Source organism: Rhinopithecus bieti, unplaced genomic scaffold (genome assembly GCF_001698545.2).
Source record: "Rhinopithecus bieti isolate Rb0 unplaced genomic scaffold, ASM169854v2 scaffold_13744, whole genome shotgun sequence".
Lineage (NCBI taxonomy): Eukaryota > Metazoa > Chordata > Mammalia > Primates > Cercopithecidae > Rhinopithecus > Rhinopithecus bieti.
The window spans coordinates 200,495-220,430 of record NW_016807577.1 but is presented as its reverse complement, the minus strand read 5'-3'; the positions used below and the strand labels follow the sequence as shown (position 1 = coordinate 220,430).

The 19,936-nt window shown below is 38.1% G+C and overlaps 1 protein-coding gene across 1 annotated transcript in view; it reads right to left on the bottom strand.

Moving 5' to 3' along the window:
- The window catches only part of AFF2 (ALF transcription elongation factor 2), a 402,781-nt gene that overhangs the window by 188,698 nt on the left and 194,147 nt on the right, over positions 1-19,936 (bottom strand). The window contains exon 4 of the mRNA XM_017882824.1: positions 10,999-11,043. Coding sequence (XP_017738313.1) covers positions 10,999-11,043 — 45 coding nt within the window. The remainder of the gene's footprint in view (positions 1-10,998; positions 11,044-19,936) is intronic.

Genomic DNA, 19,936 nt, shown 5'->3' with positions numbered 1-19,936 from the left:
AGTTTCTTTTTAGTCATATTTTTATACTGATATAATACTTAAGAACATAAAATGTTATATTCTGGTTATTTCACTTAACATTATCTCATAGTTTTTCCTCATGTTGTACATCATCAGCAAAGCCATCTTTTTAATGGTTGATTATGATTTTGAATGTATAAATCTGAGTTTGCTTAACTATTCTCCTATTGTTAGATATATAGTAGCATTTTTTGCTATTACAAAGAATCATGTAATGAATAATTTTGTTCACATAGCTTTTCTAGGAGCTTGGATTTTTCTCATAGTATGAATTCTCTAAAGTGGAATTATAGATTACCAGTGTCCCCATAAAAATAGAGTAGCCAACCTAAATAAATGGAGAGGCACATTGACCACATCCATGAGATGAAAGATGCAACACAGTAAAGGTATTAATTCCCTCAAAATTGATTTATAGATGTAAGACAATAGTAACCAACATTCAAGCAGAATTCTTTATAAACATAAATTATATATCCAAAATTCATATGGAAAGGAAAAGGAACTAGAATAGCTAAACCATTTTAGGAAAAGAACAAAGTTGGAAGATTCACATCATGTTATTTTCAGACTTACAGTATCTACAGAAATTAAGACATTATCGTATTGGTGAAAGGTCAAGGACAAAGACAAGTAGAAGACACTGGAGAGTCCAGAAATAGACCCACACAAATATGGTCAATTGACTTTTTACAAAACTGCAAAAGCAATTCAATGGAGAAAGATTAAATACAATCTTTTCAATAAATGGTGCTGGAACACAATGAGCAATGTAAATCTCAACCTATACCTCACATCACATATCAAAATTAATCCAAAATGAAGTCTTAAATAAAACTCTTAGAATAAAACATGGGATATAATGTTTTTGACCTTGAATTAACCCAAAAGTTCTTAGACTTGACAACAAAATAATAACCCATAACATGAAACAAAGATAAATTGGATGTCATCAAAATTAAGAAATTTTGTTCTTAGAAGGATATCACCAAGAGAATGAAAAGACAAGCCACAGCCCGAGAGAAAATATTTGCAAATCACATATCTGACAAATGACTTATGTCCAGAAATAATAAAAACTCTCGGGATTCATTTATAAAATAACAGACAACCTGATTTAGTAAATGAGTAAATGATTTGAACAGACACTTCATCAAAAAAGATATACAAATGGGAAATAAGTACATGCTGAGTAAGTGGTCTTTCATACTTGGCTGGTGTAAATACAAAATGGTACAGCCACTCTAAAAGCAATTTAGTATGGTTTGTATAAATATAAACATACTCTAAGCGCATGACTCCACAATCCCACTCCTAGGTATATTCCAAAGATAAATGAAAACATGTATTCATGCAAAAATCTGTACACAATTATTAATACCCACATTATTCATAATCACCAAAAACTGCCTGGTTTGAAATTTTGGCTCTGCCTCTGGTTAGCTGTTGAACTTAGAAAGTCACTTAAGCCCAGAGTACTTCCACGTCATTATCTAACAAGGGGATGATAATAGTACTTGCTTCTTGGCATTGATACAGTGATTATATGAGTTACTATATGTGAAATTCTTCTAACAGTACCAGGTACAACAAAATGCTAGGTAAGTAGTAACACTATTAGTGTGTACTTTGGATTCAGGCCAACATGAGTTCCAATTCTGTGTCAACTGCTTCATAACCATATGAATATATGATTCAGGGCAATTTTCAACCTCTCTAAGGCCTCCAGGCTGTCATCAACCCATTAGCCAGTGGTCTCTGGGTAATGAAATAAGCACTGCTGGAGGAAATTATACAATCTACAGATTGGAACCTGTATAAATATAATATCTTCAATATTACCTGGAGCCTTGATGTTGCCTCATAATCTTACTATATTCCATTAGAGTGAGAGACTTCTCTCTCTTTCAATTACTCTTTCATTCTCCAATCTCCTCTAACCTCTGAACTTTCCCCCGACAGCTTCTTATCCCTGCCGTCTAATTCTGAGACTTGACCTGATAATGAAAACTGAATTAAAATCTCCCATATACATCTCTAATATTTTATGTTTTGTTTTAATCTTTAATACATCTAGAAATAATGTTTTTGTATGGCTTGAGGTAAGGATCCAAGATTAACTTAGGGATAACATAAACGTCTGTGACATTGTCTTCCTATTCAGGAATTGTGTGCCTTTTTATTTACGTATTCTTTGGCATCTCTCATAGTGACTCAGTTTGTTTATATAGCTCTGACACATTTCTTGTTACATCAATTCATAAGGTGTAAATGGATTTTTTTTGCCCATTACATCTTATAGTTGATTGCTTTATATGTAAAGACTATTTATCGCCATACATTTATTTTGCACACAGCAACTTTGCTGAATTTGTGTATTATTCATGATAGTGTTTTTAGTTAATTTGCTTCTAGTTTCCAGGAAAACAATATATGTATAATGTACAAATAATAACCATTTTAAGCATTATCTCTCACTTTAATGCCTCTTATTCTTTACATATTTAATTGTCTTGGCTAACCTCCAGAAAAATATAAAATGATAGTGGTATAAAGAACATCTAGTCTTTTTCTTGACTATAATAAGAATGCTTTGAGAGTTTCTCCATGAAATGTGATACTAGCCTTTGGGTTAAGGTGGATATATGCTATCACATTAAAGATGTTTCCACTTATTTCTATTTTATCAAGAATGTGTGTTCAGTTTTGTCAAGTGTCTTTTATCATCTATATGAAGATGACTGTGTAATTTTTCTTTTTTTATTCTATTAGCAAAAGGCATTATACAAATGGATTTTGTAATACTGAACCAGTTTCATACTCCTGGAATAAAACCCATTTGGTGATATTGTATATCCTTTACAGTGCTGTCTGATTCTGTTTGTTGGTATTTCATTAAGGGGCTTTGCAACAATAATCATAAATGATATTATTATGTAATTTTCTTTTTTGTGTTCTATTTTTGTCAGATTTTAGTATCGAAATAAGAGCTAGGTTGGCTTTTCTAAAAAGTACTTTGCAATTTTTTCTTTCTTTTCTATGTTGTGTAAAAGTTATACTGTGATATTTTGTGAAAGTTTAGTTTAATTTCCTCATGAAATCCCATCTGGGAGTGACGCTTTTGTTAAGGGGTGGGGAGAGTCTTCATTTTATTGATGGCGATAAGCCTGTTTAGATTTTCTGTCTTTTCTGGAGTTAATCTCTGCCAATTACATTTCACTAAAAAAACCATCCATTTCATCCACCTGTTTATATTTATTTGTACAGAGCTGAGAAAATAGCTACTCATTATTCTCTTAGTTTCCTCTGTATCTGAGATTATTTCTGTTTAATAGTTCTTGTTTTATGTATTAGTGTTTTCCTTTTCTTCTTGATGATGTTAAGTAACCAAGTATCTATTTTATTGTAGTATTGTTTTATTTGGGAAAAGGATCTTGAATTAATTAATTATAATGATTTTCTGTTCATAATTCATTAATTCACACCTCTTGATTTATCTACTTTTTAATAGCATCTTTAAGTTAAATAGCATCTTTAATAGTATCACTGATTTTGTTCTTGTCTTTTGAGATAAAATTGCTTCATGGTTTCATGCCACTATGTTGGTCACAGCTTTAATTTTTCCATAACAATGTGTTTTTCTGGTACACTTTTCTCACATGCTTTTTGTGTATTTTTTTTTACATAGATCTTGTGGTGATTCTTTTTTTATTACTTTTTTTTTTTTTTTTCATGTCAAGAGTTCTTCCAGGACCAGTCAGGGCTGTGGCTGAATTCCAGACTAGCAGGAATTCTCTTTGGAATACAAGGCTGTGTGCCCAAATGTGTTCAGCCTTTACTTCTCTGTTATCAACAGACATCAGCCCTGCAGGCTACTAGAAAAGCAGCATCTCATTCATCCACCTTGCCTCACTAACAAAGTGCCTTCTACAAATATGTATCATTTATGTAATTTCTCATTCAGTCCTGCCTTCCCTACTTCTCAAGACTGTGTCCCAAACTTGGTCCATGGAAGCTCTAATCTCCAACTTTAATATCCATTCTTATTATTCTAATATTGTTTTTGCTTTTCACCATGTTCCACTTATTCTGAAAATCAGTGTTTCTTTCATCTGCCATGCCAAAAATCCAAGACCATGGGAATCACTTATTGGCTTCTTCCCTGTTTGACCTTCACAAAATAAATTGTGAGTCAGGCTTATGGATCCCCTTTGTTTACATCAATTATGGAGTTTAAATTTATTTTTCTCATTCTCCTGAATGCTTCTGGTGACAAATGAGAGAAGGGACCAGCCTTGTTTTATTCTTTCCTTCTTTCTTTCATTTCAAAACTGGGAGATGCCTACCAAATTGATTCCAAGAGGCTACTTTCCCAAGGTGTTTTGCAGAGACATGAGTTTCACCTTTACACAGATGCAGGTGGAATGGTTAACTTCCTTCCATTACTTCTCCTTCCCCAGCCCAATACCACTAGCAAAGCTAGGACAAAATGCTCGTTCTCAGACAACAGTTGGAAGCTATTACTTCTTTCAGAGAAGCTTAGAATGCTTTTTGGCAAACCAATGCGTTGTTTCATTACTCTCTCCGTACACCCAAGATACAGAAAGCAGGTGTAAATTCTACACATGGCCTAAATTCTCACCTGCTTTCATCCAATTCAATAGAAAATCATAAATCACCATATTCCCAAAAAGAAACAGGTTGACAGAGAACAGACTTATTTTTATAGCATACCTAAGATATATAGGAACTGATATATTTACTCAGCTATTTTAAAGGGGCTACTCTTGCTCATTCTCTGGACAGCTAAATGCTGGGTTGCTAAGTTACTGTTATTTGACATCATCTCTTCCCTGACATCTCCCCATGTTTGACAGGTTCCCATGATTCACTGGCCCAGTCACCTCATTACTCATATTACTCACTTTCCCAATGACGTCTGTAAAATCATTTAAAATTCACCTCATATACTAGCTGCGAACCCCTAGATTCCACATAAAAATATTTAAACTGCTTGACAGGTTCTAAGTGCATTTGGAAGCACACTGGATGGCTTACCTGCATTGTTCACATAACAGATGTTATAATTAAATTAAGCATCTTTCTTCTGTGTTGGTTTGTGTTTGACAAAAGAGGAAATGATTACTAGGAGGCATATAATGGATAATATCTCTTATGAGCTAATTTGGTTCCATGAATAGCTCACCTCACATATGCATGCTACGTATTAAGTCCATTAGTGCTTTGAATTAGCTTCAGAAAAGGTAATACTGCACATAATTTACCCAGTCAAGGGCATTTTCACCTGCTGACAAATTTACATGTTTCCCAGTGCCATTAGGTAAGAACTAGTCATCAGATTAGCAAAAGGCACAATCATTAGTTCATTTATTTGACTGCATCAATGTTAACATTAATTATAGTCTAAATTATATTTAGGAATTGTCTTTCCTGGGTGGGTGGAACACTTTATTACTATTTCAAGAAACTATAATTTTAAAAGTCCATATCCAAATAAGTTACATGTTTTCTGAAATATTCCAGATGATTCTTATTTAAGACAGCTATGTAGAAAATCTTTGCATGAATCCAAGTTGAACATTATTTATACATTAATGTATTGACAGGATATAAAATCAATTGCCTAATTATTGGTTAAATTTATAAAAGAAATTCTACTGAAAGGTGCTTGATTATGCTGCATAGTCATGACAATATAATAAAATTTCCTTTCAGACATAANCTCCAATAATTAGCAAAATGCTTGGTACATAATACTCAAAACACCTGCTGAATAAATGATTGTCACTAATATTTTTTAATGGTAACAGCAATATCACTAAGGGGAGGCCAAGAGATATACGTAATAGGTTGATCATTTTAAAAAGTCAAAAGGAAACACAACAGATGCATTGTTCTTTGTAATCTCCAGATTACTTAATTTCCTCTTTTTAAAAAAAAACTACTTGTATAACTTGTACCAAAAGTTGTTCTTAAGATATGGAGAACAGGAGAGAACACTTTCAGTGGTATCTCTCAGTATTAAGGTTAGAAAATTATAGTCCTTCCCATGACAGGTGTGTTTTGTTAAAAAATAAAAATAAAATAACAAACACTGCCCTGTAAATATTTGGTAAATTTTTCCATGCTAAAACTTTTAACCAAAACACAAGCCTAATAAGTAGAATTGCCATAATTTAGAATGCTGTAAACACAGATCATACTGTAATCAAAAAGAGGTGGCCAAGTAGGTGTTTACCAACCTGATCCATATGGCAGGAAGAAATCTGTAAGAAGATACAGTTTATCAAATCAAGTTCCCTAAATCCTAGCTAGCAAATTCAGCATCCCTCATAAACACTGAATTACCCTTACAGATGTTTGCCTATGAAATTATCAACTACAGAAGGTACTTTGCTAGGAGAGACAATCTGTTCAGCATCAAATCTAAAAGAAATGCTCTATCTGCATTTTTGATTCCAGAAAGGATTTGATAGTTTGTTGATTTTTTAAAGTAAATTCTTGCTATGAACAAATAAATCATACTACTGCAGAACAAATAATCATTGAGCATCCATCCTTAGCTAGTAGCATTTAGAGCATGCTGCTCTCCTTGGCTTAACTCTTCCAGAAATGATTACGCTAGGATCCATAAAACCCCATAGAGCTCAGAAAAGAAGCTGCTGCTGGTGCCCATATTACTACAGATGAGCTGCCTAGGAATCCCTCACATGATCGATGAATGTTACTGCAAAATGCCATCACTGTGGCCAGAGTTGTTATTATTTTTTATTTCCATTTACATGTGAGGGTAGCTTGACTCTAAAGAGTAAATAGCATGCTGACGGAAGCAAGTGTAAAAGCTGGGATGCATTGCACAGATTGCTGCTTTTAAGTTTCTGATTTGTAAAATTCATAATAAGCAATAATATGCTTGAAAAGGAGCAAAGACATCTGAATTTGTATGGCTCATTTTGTGGGAGAAGATCAGTTTGGTGGAAAGGTGTTGTAGGCCAATGAATTCTAGTTTGTTCAAAAAACTACTTAAATTATTCTGGCATAACTGAATTTGTACAAATTGGGGAAACAACAGAAGCTGAAATGAATTGGTGGTTGAATCCACTATAATGTTAATCATAAAGCAGACTGGAAGCTGCTAAGTAAGAATGGATTCAGATAAGCCAACAGGACCAGAAGAACGTATAGCATGACTCTTGTCAGAGATTTGGAAAACTGTGACCTGAGGTAAATTACTTCACCTCTCTGACTTTCACTCTTTACCATTCTGTAAAGCATGACTAATAACACAGTTTTTGAGGGTTGTTGTAAAGGTTCAAAGACATAATGTGCTTACGAACTGTGCCTGGCATACAATAGACAACACATTACTATTATCAGTTCTTTTATTATTAGAAGCAAATTTGCTATTGTTTTATTATTATTTGAAATTAGATTCAAAATTTTAAAGAATGACAAAAGGAAGAATTAATTTCTAAGATCTGTTCCAATTATGTTGATTTGCTGGTATTCTTAAAGTTGCTGGAAATGTCAGCTACTGTCTGAAGCAATTTTGTTTAATATTCAGAGATTCTCACTCTAGATTTGTGACAGGGTGATTGAGAGTTGGGTGTAGTGCAAAGATCACTAGATTTAGAAAACAAAGGCCAGATACTATTTTACTTCTGCCACATACCAGCCCCACCCTGGATTGCAGGTCATTTAACCTCTCTGGACCTCGATTTCATGAAATAATAAGAAACTACCTTATTCCTTATGACCAAATAAGACAATGAGATTCAAGTTCTTTGAAAAGCCGTCACCTGCTATAGGAAAATAAGGTTGACACATCAGGTCAAGTTAGCCTGTTGTAATCTGATTGCATCTAAGAGGGCATGAGGACAAGAAGAAAATTGCTGGAAGACCAGACAAGGTGGGCTCCAGCATATTATAGCACTTTGTCCGGGGGGCAAAGAAAGAAAAGTGGACCCACTGGTCTGAAGGGGTGCTGAGAACATTGTCAGACGAATGGTGAGAGGGGCTTTCAAGAGAAACCAACTGGCTTGAATTTGGACAGCATTTTGAGAAAGGGGGCCATAACAAAACACATAAGGTGAAACCATTTTCATAGCCTGGAGGATTGAGAGGCTGAGAGTGGGGAAAGACTGGTTGTGTTGCATTTGGTTAATAAAAGAAGTCTGTCTCCATGTGAGATGAAGTGGGTTTGCATATGTTTGCTTGCCAGGTGGTGGAGGGAAAAAAGGGGGATCAGGGAAGTGGGAAAGATGGGAGAGCAAATGGACTCAGATTTTCATGGTGCAGATGCAAACAATGTGCATAATTTAAATTTTCCTTCATTGGAGGTGGGTAGAGAGATGGAGGGGGTAATAACTAGCTCATGCTTCTAGATGAAGACACTGAAAAGCAACACAGCTAGGAAATAAGGGAATCTCATGAGCAACCGGAAGCCAGCTCCTCCACTCTGGGGCTAGTGCTCCTTCCTCTGCATAGCTCCCCTCAGTGAGGAGAGATGACCTTGTTTGGGCCTCTGCTTAGTTTGAAAAGCAGTGAACATGGCCAGGAGAGGTAGGGAGAAAGAGCAAATGTACTTTTCCCCAGGAAGGGGGTTTATGGGGAATGAGGTGACAAATTTACTGCGGAACCCGCCACAGGCCTCTAAGGCCCTCAAACCAAAAGGAACATGAATGTGTAATTAAGACAAAAAGCCCAACAAGCATGCTCTATTGTGACAAGCAAGGTGGTCTATAAAAATTTAACAATTAGTCATAAAATTGGGGACGCAAATTTCAGAAAGCTTATTTTTATTCGAGGCATGGGGAATGAAACATTCATTCTTTAATAAAAGAAAGCCCACTCATTAACAGCGTTGTTGGGAAGAAAAAAAAAAAAAAGAATTCTATACAATCTATAGCCCTTCAAAAAAAGAGACATTTCTCTAGATTCTCTTTCAAGAATAACAGAAGGACTTTTGTTACTTTCTCAAAGCATGTTATCTTTTGTGAGCCTATTAAGGAAACCTGCTTCTTTTCTTTCCATGTGTAAGTGAAATTCTGTTGTTTCTCTAAGTGGCTCCTTTAGGAGACTGGTGTCGCCAGCCTCTGCCAGGTGTTCACCCTCCTTCCTGCATTTAGTCACATAACCACCTAGGCACCAGGGCCGGGTTGCTTTTAAGTAGGTGATTTCAATTGTGACAAATTAGGTAGAGATTTTGAGGTATGTGTGGCATTCCTTTGGGAGTTAAGAAAAAGGCCACTGAGTTTATTTATGCTTGTGACTCGGAGAAGAAAGGAATAACAAGGTTACTATGTAGAGCAGAGTAAGACATTTCTTCCAATGTTACTACCTTCTGTTAAGGAAGGCTGTTGACAAGTGAGCAAGGATTGAATGTATTTTCCCAATGTGAAAGGAGCAAGCAGCTGAGTTCCCAGTGTGCATTCCTTTTGTGGCACTCATAATAGCTGCCTCGTCTCCACCCAAAACGTCGTGCCCCTGAGATAGATGACTGAGACAGATGACTGAGGGGTTGCTGGGTTCTTATCTTACCAAAGTAGTCAGCACAGCCCTAATCCAGCAGTCCCCAACCTTTTAGCACCAGGCACTGGTTTCATGAAAGACAATTTTCCATAGATGAGGGGGTAGGGAGTGGGAGTAGGGGTGGGGAGATGGTTTTAGATAAAACTGTTCCACCTGAGATCATCAAGGCATTACATTCTCATGAGGAACACATGGTACCAGTCCATTGCCTTGGGATTGGAAACCCCTGCCCTAATCCATATAGTCTTATCACTGATCAAAGTGATATGACTGACTCATCTCTTTAATAGTTAAGAACAATATTCTTGGGCTGAAACAGGTGCACGAATGTGCACATCAGGTATACTCTGGGTGGCAAGCCAATTCAATGGTAAACAGCTTTTGGCTCTTGACTATTCCTTTGGCTGCATTTTCTCAGGGCTTGCTTCAATCACTGGGCTGCTGAGAAGGCATTTACTGGGAGAGGGGGATCAAGAGGGAGTTGGAGTGACTTTGGTAACTGAGGAAAGGGGATGCAGAGTTTTCACTGGCACACAGATTATTTTCTTTCCCAGATAGAAAGCCTTCATGGTTTTTACATGACTACACTCATCATTTATTACAATAACAAGGATTTATATACCACTTGGTAGCCTACAAGGGAGTTAGGGCAGGTATTATTGTCCTCTTTTACAGACAAGGAAAGGAAATTTAGAGAGATAAAGTAATCTGTCCAAGGTCATAGAAGTGACAAATGGTAGAGCCAGTACAGGAGCTCATTACCATGACTCCTATTCTTGAGATTCCATACTGCCTTATGATGTCAATGGCCAGAGACAGTAGACAGATATGTTTTTCTCACTTAAATTTGGTTTCTTCTTTTGGTTTAATTGTTTACTTCAGGAGAGATTATAGCCACTCTTTCAACTTTGTTCTGCCCCCAAGGCATTCACACACATACACTCACTTCCATAAGTAACACTTCCCACAACATGCTATCATTTTCAAGTCTCTCATCTTCTCCTCCTCTCCCACTCCCGCATCTCTTCCTCTCATTATAGGCCACAATCAATGTTGATAACCATGTTCCACATAGTGGGCGGCAGGAGTGAGACTGAGTTGAGGTTCCAGAAAGGTAAAAGGCAAAGGTTTAGGGTACGGTGCTTGAACAGGGAAAGTTTCCTAAAGAAGGTGGTGAGTGTCTGAGAAGGATGTAGGAATGGATAGGGCAGAAGCTTAGTGATATTAGAAAACTAGCTTGATTACAAAACGGAAAGAAGACAGGTAAGAAATGAGGCCACTGGAATAAGCAGAAGGGTCTTGAAGTAGAATGTCAGGATTCCCCATCATGAAACTCCTTGAAACAGAACAGTAATTACTTTAAACAGCTTAAGCAGATAGATTGCTTCATTATTAAAAGGTACAAAAATAAAGGTTTAAACTCACCCGCAAGATTTCTTCAACACAGCTTGGATCACTGGGAAGACTTACCTGAAACAAAATAAATAGAAAACATTAGGTACAATCTATTTATTCTTCTTGTACAATAGTTTACTCTGTAGGACAAACTGTAAAGCAAGAAAATCTAGCTATCAATTTTTTCCTATTAAATACAAAAGAATATCTCTGCAAATGACTAATTTTGTTTTACTTTAATGAAGTGGTAAGATCGCAGTGCATGGTGCAGAAAGAAAGTGACTCCTTGTTCTGTCACTGATTTGCTTTCAGGCACTGACCCCTCCCCTGTCCCCTGGGGCTTCTCTTTGCTCATCTATCCAAAGAGAGCTTGATCTCATGATCTTTAAGGCATCTTTGACCTTCTGACATACTTTTGCATATTATTCATTAAAAATATGAGGCCTATGTAAAACACTTTGTGATTAAATTGAGTTCTTTTTGAACTTGGGAGTCCAACTAGGTGCTTACAAAACACTAAGGATAACGGCCTGCGTAAATTGCATGCTTGCCTTGGCAGTCACAAGAAGTCTCAGAAGTATACTCAGTGAATCCCATGATCCATTTTTCCCAGTGTGACACCTTCCAAATGAATCAAGATTCAAGTCACTAGCAGAAAGGTACTGAGGGTTTACTCCATGTCAAGCCCACAGCCCTTTCCTGCAGGTGCTTCATAATCAGTGAAAGCAAGGAGTGAGATAACAAAATAAGATACCAGTTGCAAGACAGTGTACCATCAGGAACTTGAGAGTCAGGCAACCATCTAGAAAAATGTCTGCTGCTCACCACGTCATCTGTGCAGGTTTTAGGCATCCCCCAAACATTCCTATTTCCCCTTCACACCTTCACCCTCTCCAGGATTGCAGTCTGATCACATTTGCTTCCTGCCTGCTCTGGTAAGAACAGTGGGTCTCTCATTCACTGCCTTGAAAGATGAAAGCCCAGTCCTGTTAAGAGAGCACTGCCATTATATCTACATTGCCCAGGCCTCTTGCAAGGACAATTATTAACTCCCCAACAGACTGAAGTATGGACTCAACTATACTTGGGGAAATGAAGAATAGAATATGGCACTAGATTTCCTCACCTGACAAAACTACAAGTTAAACAATACAGCAAATCTTCAAACAACATTATAGTCACTTCTGTACACGCATTCATTACAACCAGTATTTACTGAAGACCTTCTACATGTAAAAGTCCCCACTCTAAGAGGCCTAAAATCCCAAATAGGAGAGACAGCCTGAGACAGTCACCAATAATGAAGGGCTATCAATTCTAGATGGCCCAGTACAACCCCAGGTTACACTTGTTATCTGTGTAATTATTGATAGTATTCTATTCCCTTTCTCTCTCAAAAATGTCCTCCAGTTTGGATGACAAATTTATACAGCCATCCTCCCAATAACAATAATACTCTAATACTAGGTAGAAGAAACAGTAGAAGAAAATACTTAAGTTGGCTGGGCATACCTTGTAAAGAATCTAAAATACAGGTTTCAGATAGAGAACCACTGGTGATTTGGTGTAGCACAATTCATTCATCATTCAACAAATAATTTTGGAGAGTCAAGGACTGTGCTACTTGGTGGTAGGCAGAGTTACAACGGGAAGAAAAAGGAGACACAATTTCCTCACTCATGGAGTTTATAGGCTCAATAGGAAGGTGAATATGAAGAATCACATAGTTAATGTACAACTATAAGCTGTGGGGAAGTACTAAAAAGGTGACCATCCCATGGACAGTAGTTATGCAAAATAAAAGGTTTTGTGTCCAAAGAAGTATGGGAAATGTTGTAACCCATATTGTATCCCTCTTTGGAGATCCATGATGCAAATAAAAAGGTGTGAGACACCTGTCTAAAATTTTTAATAAAGTACATTCCCAACTTCCCTGGCCCTTAAGTCTTGGGTTTTTAGTTTTAGTTGTTTTTTTAGTTGTTTGTTTTATTTTCCAATTAATAACTACTGCTATTTCACAAAATGAATGTTTGCGGAATATACACTGGAAGATGCTGGTCTAACATGTTTATATGATTATACAGTTAAACTGGCAATTCTCAACTGCAAATACAATCTCATTCCATTGCTCAGTGCTCCAGCAACTGTATTTTCCAAGAGAGTTCTTGAACTTCTAACAAATACATTCCCCAAATACAAAGGTCAAAGGATTATAAGAAAGGCTTAAATCTTCAATATCATTGTTACATTGTATTAGAGTGTGCAGCCTAGGCTAAAAATGTATGGCCTAGTCTCATGAAAAGGTCTTTGTTCCCCTTTTCCCACACAAACACATCAGCGTTAATTTTTAAATCAAAGTGAAAATATATGAGTGATATGCAGACACAGCAAGAGCACCTGCTGATGAGTCAAAAGGGTTGGGAGGGAGTCCTGGCCCTACCACTTGGGAACAGGACTTAATAACTGTACCTTTCTGAGTTCCAGTTTTTCCAAATGTAAAAGAAAAGGAAAGAATAATAGTAATACCAATCCTTTTTAAATCTCACAGGGCTCCTGTGAGCATCCTGTGAAATAAGTGATGTGACTGTGCTTTGTAATCCGCAAAGCCCAATACAATGAATTAAGTTATTACCCCTTGTCCTGTTGTTCTCCTTACTTTTCTTAAGTCCTGTCTTCTCATCTTTTCAAACTAAGATTTGACTCACTCTTGCCAACTGAAAATATCATCTCCCCTCTTCGAAATATAAATATCCACTTCTTTATGGGAGGAAATGCTGTCAAAAGAGAAAAAGTTGTGGACTCTGGAGCTTTGCATCACATTTAATAATGACTGACTATCGGAGTCGGCAGCACTCAGGACAGACAGAGAAGAACTCTAAAGGCAAGAGCAGTCAAATAAATATGCATTCACACTCAGTGTTTAGATATTTTTCTTTAGAAAACACTAAAATCCAACATTCTCACAAAGTCACTAGTTCCACAAATTCATCTAGCCCAGGCCCACAGCTGTTTTCTCCGTAAGACAACCACATTTGAACCGCAAGTGCTTTTCCTTCCTGCAAGTGTTTTTTAATTAACCAGCAAATATTTCCTACGTGCCTAGCACAGTGCAAAACATGGAGAGTTGGTAATACAAATCACTCTGAGTCTCGGGTTCTTTCTCTCAGAGTTAAATGTCTAGATGGGATAGGAAAACAAACAATTAGAAACCCACTGGGACATACATTGTAAGGTAGTCATGACAAGGGTAATAGGATCGCATTCATTCGCCTGTCCGCCTATTCATCAGCTCTCCCATTTATTTCTTTAGACAACAAATCCTGATTGAGCTCACACTGTGCTCAGGATGGTGCCAAGAGGGAGGATTTAAAGACACTGAAGACAACACCATTTCTGCCTTCAAGACTCCACGCAAATTGAGGAAACAACATTTACAGGGAAACAGACAAGACCAAATAGTAGGTCTGATTTAAGTGCCAGGGAAAGGGTACCTACCGGGTTCACCGACACTGCCATGTCAGACAGAAGCTCCCAGCCGTTGAGGTCCCCACTGTAGTCCTCGCTCCATATGGGAGTGAGAGGCCAAGGATTCGACATGGCTGAGAAGTGATGGGGCCACCTGAGGCCACTTCAGTCACTGAGTCCCCTGCGGAGATGCACCAGGGTCACTCTGCACACTGGCAGAAAGCTGAGCTAAGGCTGGGGCTCAGCCCCAAATTCTATTCTCTTGCACTCTCTTTCTCTTTCTCTCTCACAGACACCCACACGTCTTTGCAGTAATTCTGGAGGAGTTACTCGGACAGGTGTGAAAGACAGAGACTGAGGAAGAGAACTAGTGGTGGCACTGGGATTAGAACTGCTGCCCGTTGAGTTGCCAAGCTGCTGCTTAATTCCGGAGGCACCTTCTCCTCTCTTTAAATCCACTCTTGAGTATTCAGATAGTCCACAAAGCGCCAAGTTAGCCACTCAGAGCTGCAGCGTCCTTTCTCATTCCCCCTCTCCGCCCCCTCCTCCTGGAGCAGAAAGCAAGCTGCACGACACACAAGGGAGGCTGTGCTCTCACTCCTGGCCCCAGACGACCCTCTTGTGCTGGGCACGGATGTGGTCCTCTGAGGCCAGGGAAGGGAGGTGCACATCGGGCAGGTGGTGAGTTTACCGAGAACCCTCACAAGTGCCTACCCTCTCTGCATCTAACAGTGCAGGCTGCCACTCCATGTAGCCACAGAGATCACGCACAAATTATCTGCCTGGTGATAAATACATATCTTATGAAATAATCAGAGTTCCTTTAAATCATCAAATATTCAATTAACTGCAGCAACAATAAATGAATTGCATAGGATGGTTTAATCGGAGCATACTTCTTAGCGATTAGGGTAATACAAGATATCAAAAACACCCTGATTGTGGCATTGAGAGATATAAGCAGCAGCCATCACTAATAGAAAACATGGAGATTAATGTAAAACATTAATAGAATAATGATCATCACATGGTTAATCCAGAGGAGCTCAATGCATACCTCTGAGTATATTATTACTAAGGGATTGTGAGAGAAGAGAGGTCATTTTTTTCCCATAAAATCATCCTGAGGGTGGTCCCACAATACCTGGCAATCATAATCCACTAGTCTAGGTATATTCCACCTAGACAAACACTTTCTCAAAGCAAAACTTAAAAACCGAAAATTTAATTGCAAATTAAATAACTGGGCCCAGTTAACCAATATCCACAACAGACACTGATGGCGACTTCCAAACTAATTCCATTTGTACTTTCATTAACAAACTTCCCCATTTATCCCCATGATTGATTTGTGGTACACAGAAGTCCCCTGACACAGAATGACTAATAAAATAAAAACCCAGGTTATGATATTGTACTACCAAATGAGTTTTCGATCTTTTAAAATTTGTAATTCCCATCGTTGGTAATTTGTAAAACACAGAACAGCAGCCTCTGAAGTTCCTATTTGCATGCATTATGAAATCCCCGATGTCTCTATCCAGGAAGTCCCAGTTTTCCAAAATGAATTTGGAAAACTACAAACTCAGTTCACATTAGGATCTGTCTGTCCCTTGCTTCCTGCCTCACCTTAACCGTCCCTATTCTAGTTTGTATTCATGAGTCTATGATTAAACGGGAACAGTTAATATTGCATAAGCTGTAGATAGAAGTCCTCGGGTAATATAACTTTAATCAAAACAAAAACGATTTCACAACAGTTACATGGTCCAGCTAACCAGCTCGTCTTCCAATTTCATTTTAATACAGCAAAAATCCTGGGCATCCAAAGAGCTGGTGTTTGCTTTAAAATACTGCTTCTGGCCAATTTTTAAGTAAGTCTCCTGGTCAAAATACTTCATGTAAAACAAGCTAATATGCACCAACAAAGTACAAAAAGAACAAAAAATAGAGCATGAAGATCAAAATAATTTAACGTATGTCTTTTTAAGCCAAATACAGGAAATGACCCTTTGTTTGTAATCATACATGAACATAAAACCAAAAGGTAACCATGAACTGTTATTTCTTTGAGAAAGAGATAATTTACTGTATTTTCTAGGGGCTCCAAGGGGGCAGTGGAAAGAGCCTGGTCTTTGAGGCTCCACAGAACTGGATTTCAATCCTAGCTCTGAAGTTCAACTTGCTTTATGACCTTGGGCAAGCCACTTGAACTTCTTTGAGCCTCTGTATCCCTACCTATGTAAGAGAAAGTTTAAAAAATCCACTTCTAGGATTTTTGTGAGGTTGAGATGAAGTGAGGTATATAAAAGTACCTTAGCCTAGTAGGGGGTGCATGTTAAGTCTCCATCAGCACTTTGTATGCTAAGTTCTCTCAAAAGTCTTTAGAAAGGTGTCAGCACTCTGAGCCTTGGAACCACTGAGGAGATAGTTTGGTCGCCTTGTAAACCGGCTCCCACGACATCTTATGAATGCTGCTAATTACTAAATCCTATTCAGGGTCCCAGTGCGTAAAGAGTCTCAGGCTGCTTCTCCATCTGCTGGCTCTCATTAAAGGTGAAAAAGGAGGCTGGAGATGGGACTTGAGTGGATATGACAATAGAGATAAGGGAGAGTGAGGATGAGAAGGGTGGAGGAGGGGTGGGTGACATGCTTCATTATGAGGACACCTCTTCAGTGATTACATTAGGTATGGGCAACGGTGGAATGCATATGCAGAAAGGCCCATCATCAGCTGAGAGTACCTAATGGCAGATGGAATTTCAAGTGAAGAGTACTTAATTCAGTTGGCTCTGAATAGCCATTAGCTCACTGTTCATTTATTTGCTCTAATAACTAGTTTCTATAGAAGAGTGAGCTATAAAAGGAGATGGGGGAATGAGGGTATATTATAGTCTTAGAGAAAAACAAGATAAACATCTAGAAATATTACTGTTAGAAATCAAGAACCTATCTGGAAGCACCTTGCTGCCTGCCTCACATTCCCTCAAGTATGCTCTGTCTCAAGTCCCCTGGGCTAGCCAGTGAGGCCATTCTTGTTACTGCTGCTGCAGCTACCCAGACTCATACCCCGGCTGAGTAGGGTCTTCCAGCCCAGTTCCACAGGGACAGATCTCCAACTTAGAGTCTCTAGGCTTCTTGCTATGATTCCATCATTCTGGGATCAGACTCGAGCTGTCTCCTACTTCTCTTTTCCAGTCTCCATGATTCTGACCCCACTTGCTTGCCCTCTCTTGCCTATGCTCTTCCTGACCTTCTTTCTTCTTTTGGTGCTTGCCCTATAATCCATGGATCTTCCGGCCCTAGTCCTTTCCTTTTGAAATTCCCAGGTAAGCAGCCAACTCCTCAGGGCCTGCAGGATACTCACTTCTGTCCCAAAGTCCTAGTACTGCAACCAAAGACCATTTAGGATCAAAATCTAGATTCCACTTAATCCCTGCTTAGTGTACTCCCATTAATGGTAATGACTGTCTGTGTGCAGGCCCATAATAATCTCTCATAATAAAAGAGAAGATTATAAAACTAGAGATGTACAAAATGGAGTGAACTAATACATTATCTAATTAGCTGTGTAATTTGGGACAATCCGCTTCTTCACTCACCAGCCTGCAGCCCAAGCAGCCTATACAGTGAAGGCATGGAAATATATTACAAGTACCCAGTGTTTTGTATTTCACATAATAGTACACAAATAATGAGGGATACATATAAGATTACTAACTTTTTATTTTATCAATAAGAGCATTATAAAACAAAATTGACCACTGGCACTATTATTTTGTAAAAGAACATTACAACTTCCAAAAGGTTAATAAGGCATAATCTCTGAATACAGGCCAGTTTGTTCAAAATACAGAACAGTTAAATTTATGCTAACATCAAACATGCTGGCACACACACACACATCATTATCTTACATTTCCTATGTTGCCACAGAATAACAAATAACACCTTCCCTTTGGGCTGGTCACCAGGTTACGGGATCTTTCACACATCTTTTGGATTCTACAATTTTATTAACACTCTGCTTTATTCTTTCCTATTTTATGTATTTTGCTATATGCAGTAGTCCCTTTGCCAGGAGGCCACACTGCACATAGCATGGTATATTATCTATCACATGTCATGTATTCCAAAGCCAAAAATGAATTCTTTAAGTGTGTATGGAAGCAAGCATGGGGTCCCAATAGCCTAGAAGAAAAGTGCTTCCAGGAAAAGTGGTCATTAATAAGGTTGACGCTGCAGAATAGGCTTTAGCAATATCTAGGTCATTTGTATCCTTGGTCATAGCTGTTTCAGAAGCTTGGTGGGGATGTAAACCTGATTGTGTATTGAGGAGAGAGTGGAAGGGGCAGAAGTGGAGAGAGTGAATAAACAATTCCTACTGTGAAAGGGGGTAGAGAAATGGAATAATAGGAAGTGGTGATGTGGAGTCAAGGTTTTGGTTTGGTTTTATATTTATAAGAGGGACGATATGAAGACATATTTGTATACTTGATGCATAGAACTCAGTGAAGAGGGAAAAAGTGTGGCAAAAGCGAAAGTGGATGATTGTAAAAGCAAAGTCCTTGAGAAGGAGTGAGTGGATCAAGACACAACTGAAGAGGTTGGCCTGAAATAGGAACATGGACACTTTCTGTACGCTTCTTCCATTGTAACAGGATGGAAGGCAGAGTGCCTAGGTACATAAGCAGCTGGGTTGGAGAAATTAAAGATAAGAAGATGAGATGGTACTTCTCTGGTTGTATCTCATTTTTCTTTATGAAGTATGCGGCAAGATCATCAGCTAAGAGTGGGGTGTGTTTATTGGAAATTGGAAGAAGAAGGAAAGGTTGGAATAGTTGTCTTGGAAAATAGAAACATGGATCATAGACTTGCTAGGGAAGAATAATAGAAGGGATAGGGAGGTGGGGAGAAAGAAAGGAGTTGGAGGCCAAGTAGCTCTGACAATTTGGATGAAGGTGACACTGCTCCTCATCATTAGCTTCTGCTTTTTCCAACACTGATTAATTAACCACAGTTCACAGTTCTCCAACTGTTCTAATCTAGAAGAGGTTTCATTCTGACTGCAATAAGTAGAAAGCACAGGAGTAGGAGTAATGACCAGGACTCCACAGTAGTAACTCCTGTAACAGAATCCAGAAGGCCAGATGAAAGTAAACCCAGGGCCGAATATAAGCCCCAAGGCTTGAGGATCTCCTCTGGGCCTAACTGAATGCTACTCTGTCTCTTTGGGAGCACAGAGAACTCTATTAACTCATATCCTCCTGAGATAAATCATTCCTTTAGAACATTAGAAGGAGTTTCTGAATTGTTTAAAGAAGAGCTATTTTTAATCATTGAAATATTTTGTATTCAAGCAAGCATTTTACACATTTAATATATGATTGCTATCATGTAGTATTTTAAAATATGATTATCTTTTATATGTCTTCGATTGACAAGTTCTTCAACTCATTTACAGTGTCTAAGATACAAGGACTTCCTCATGGGAAAAAAAAAG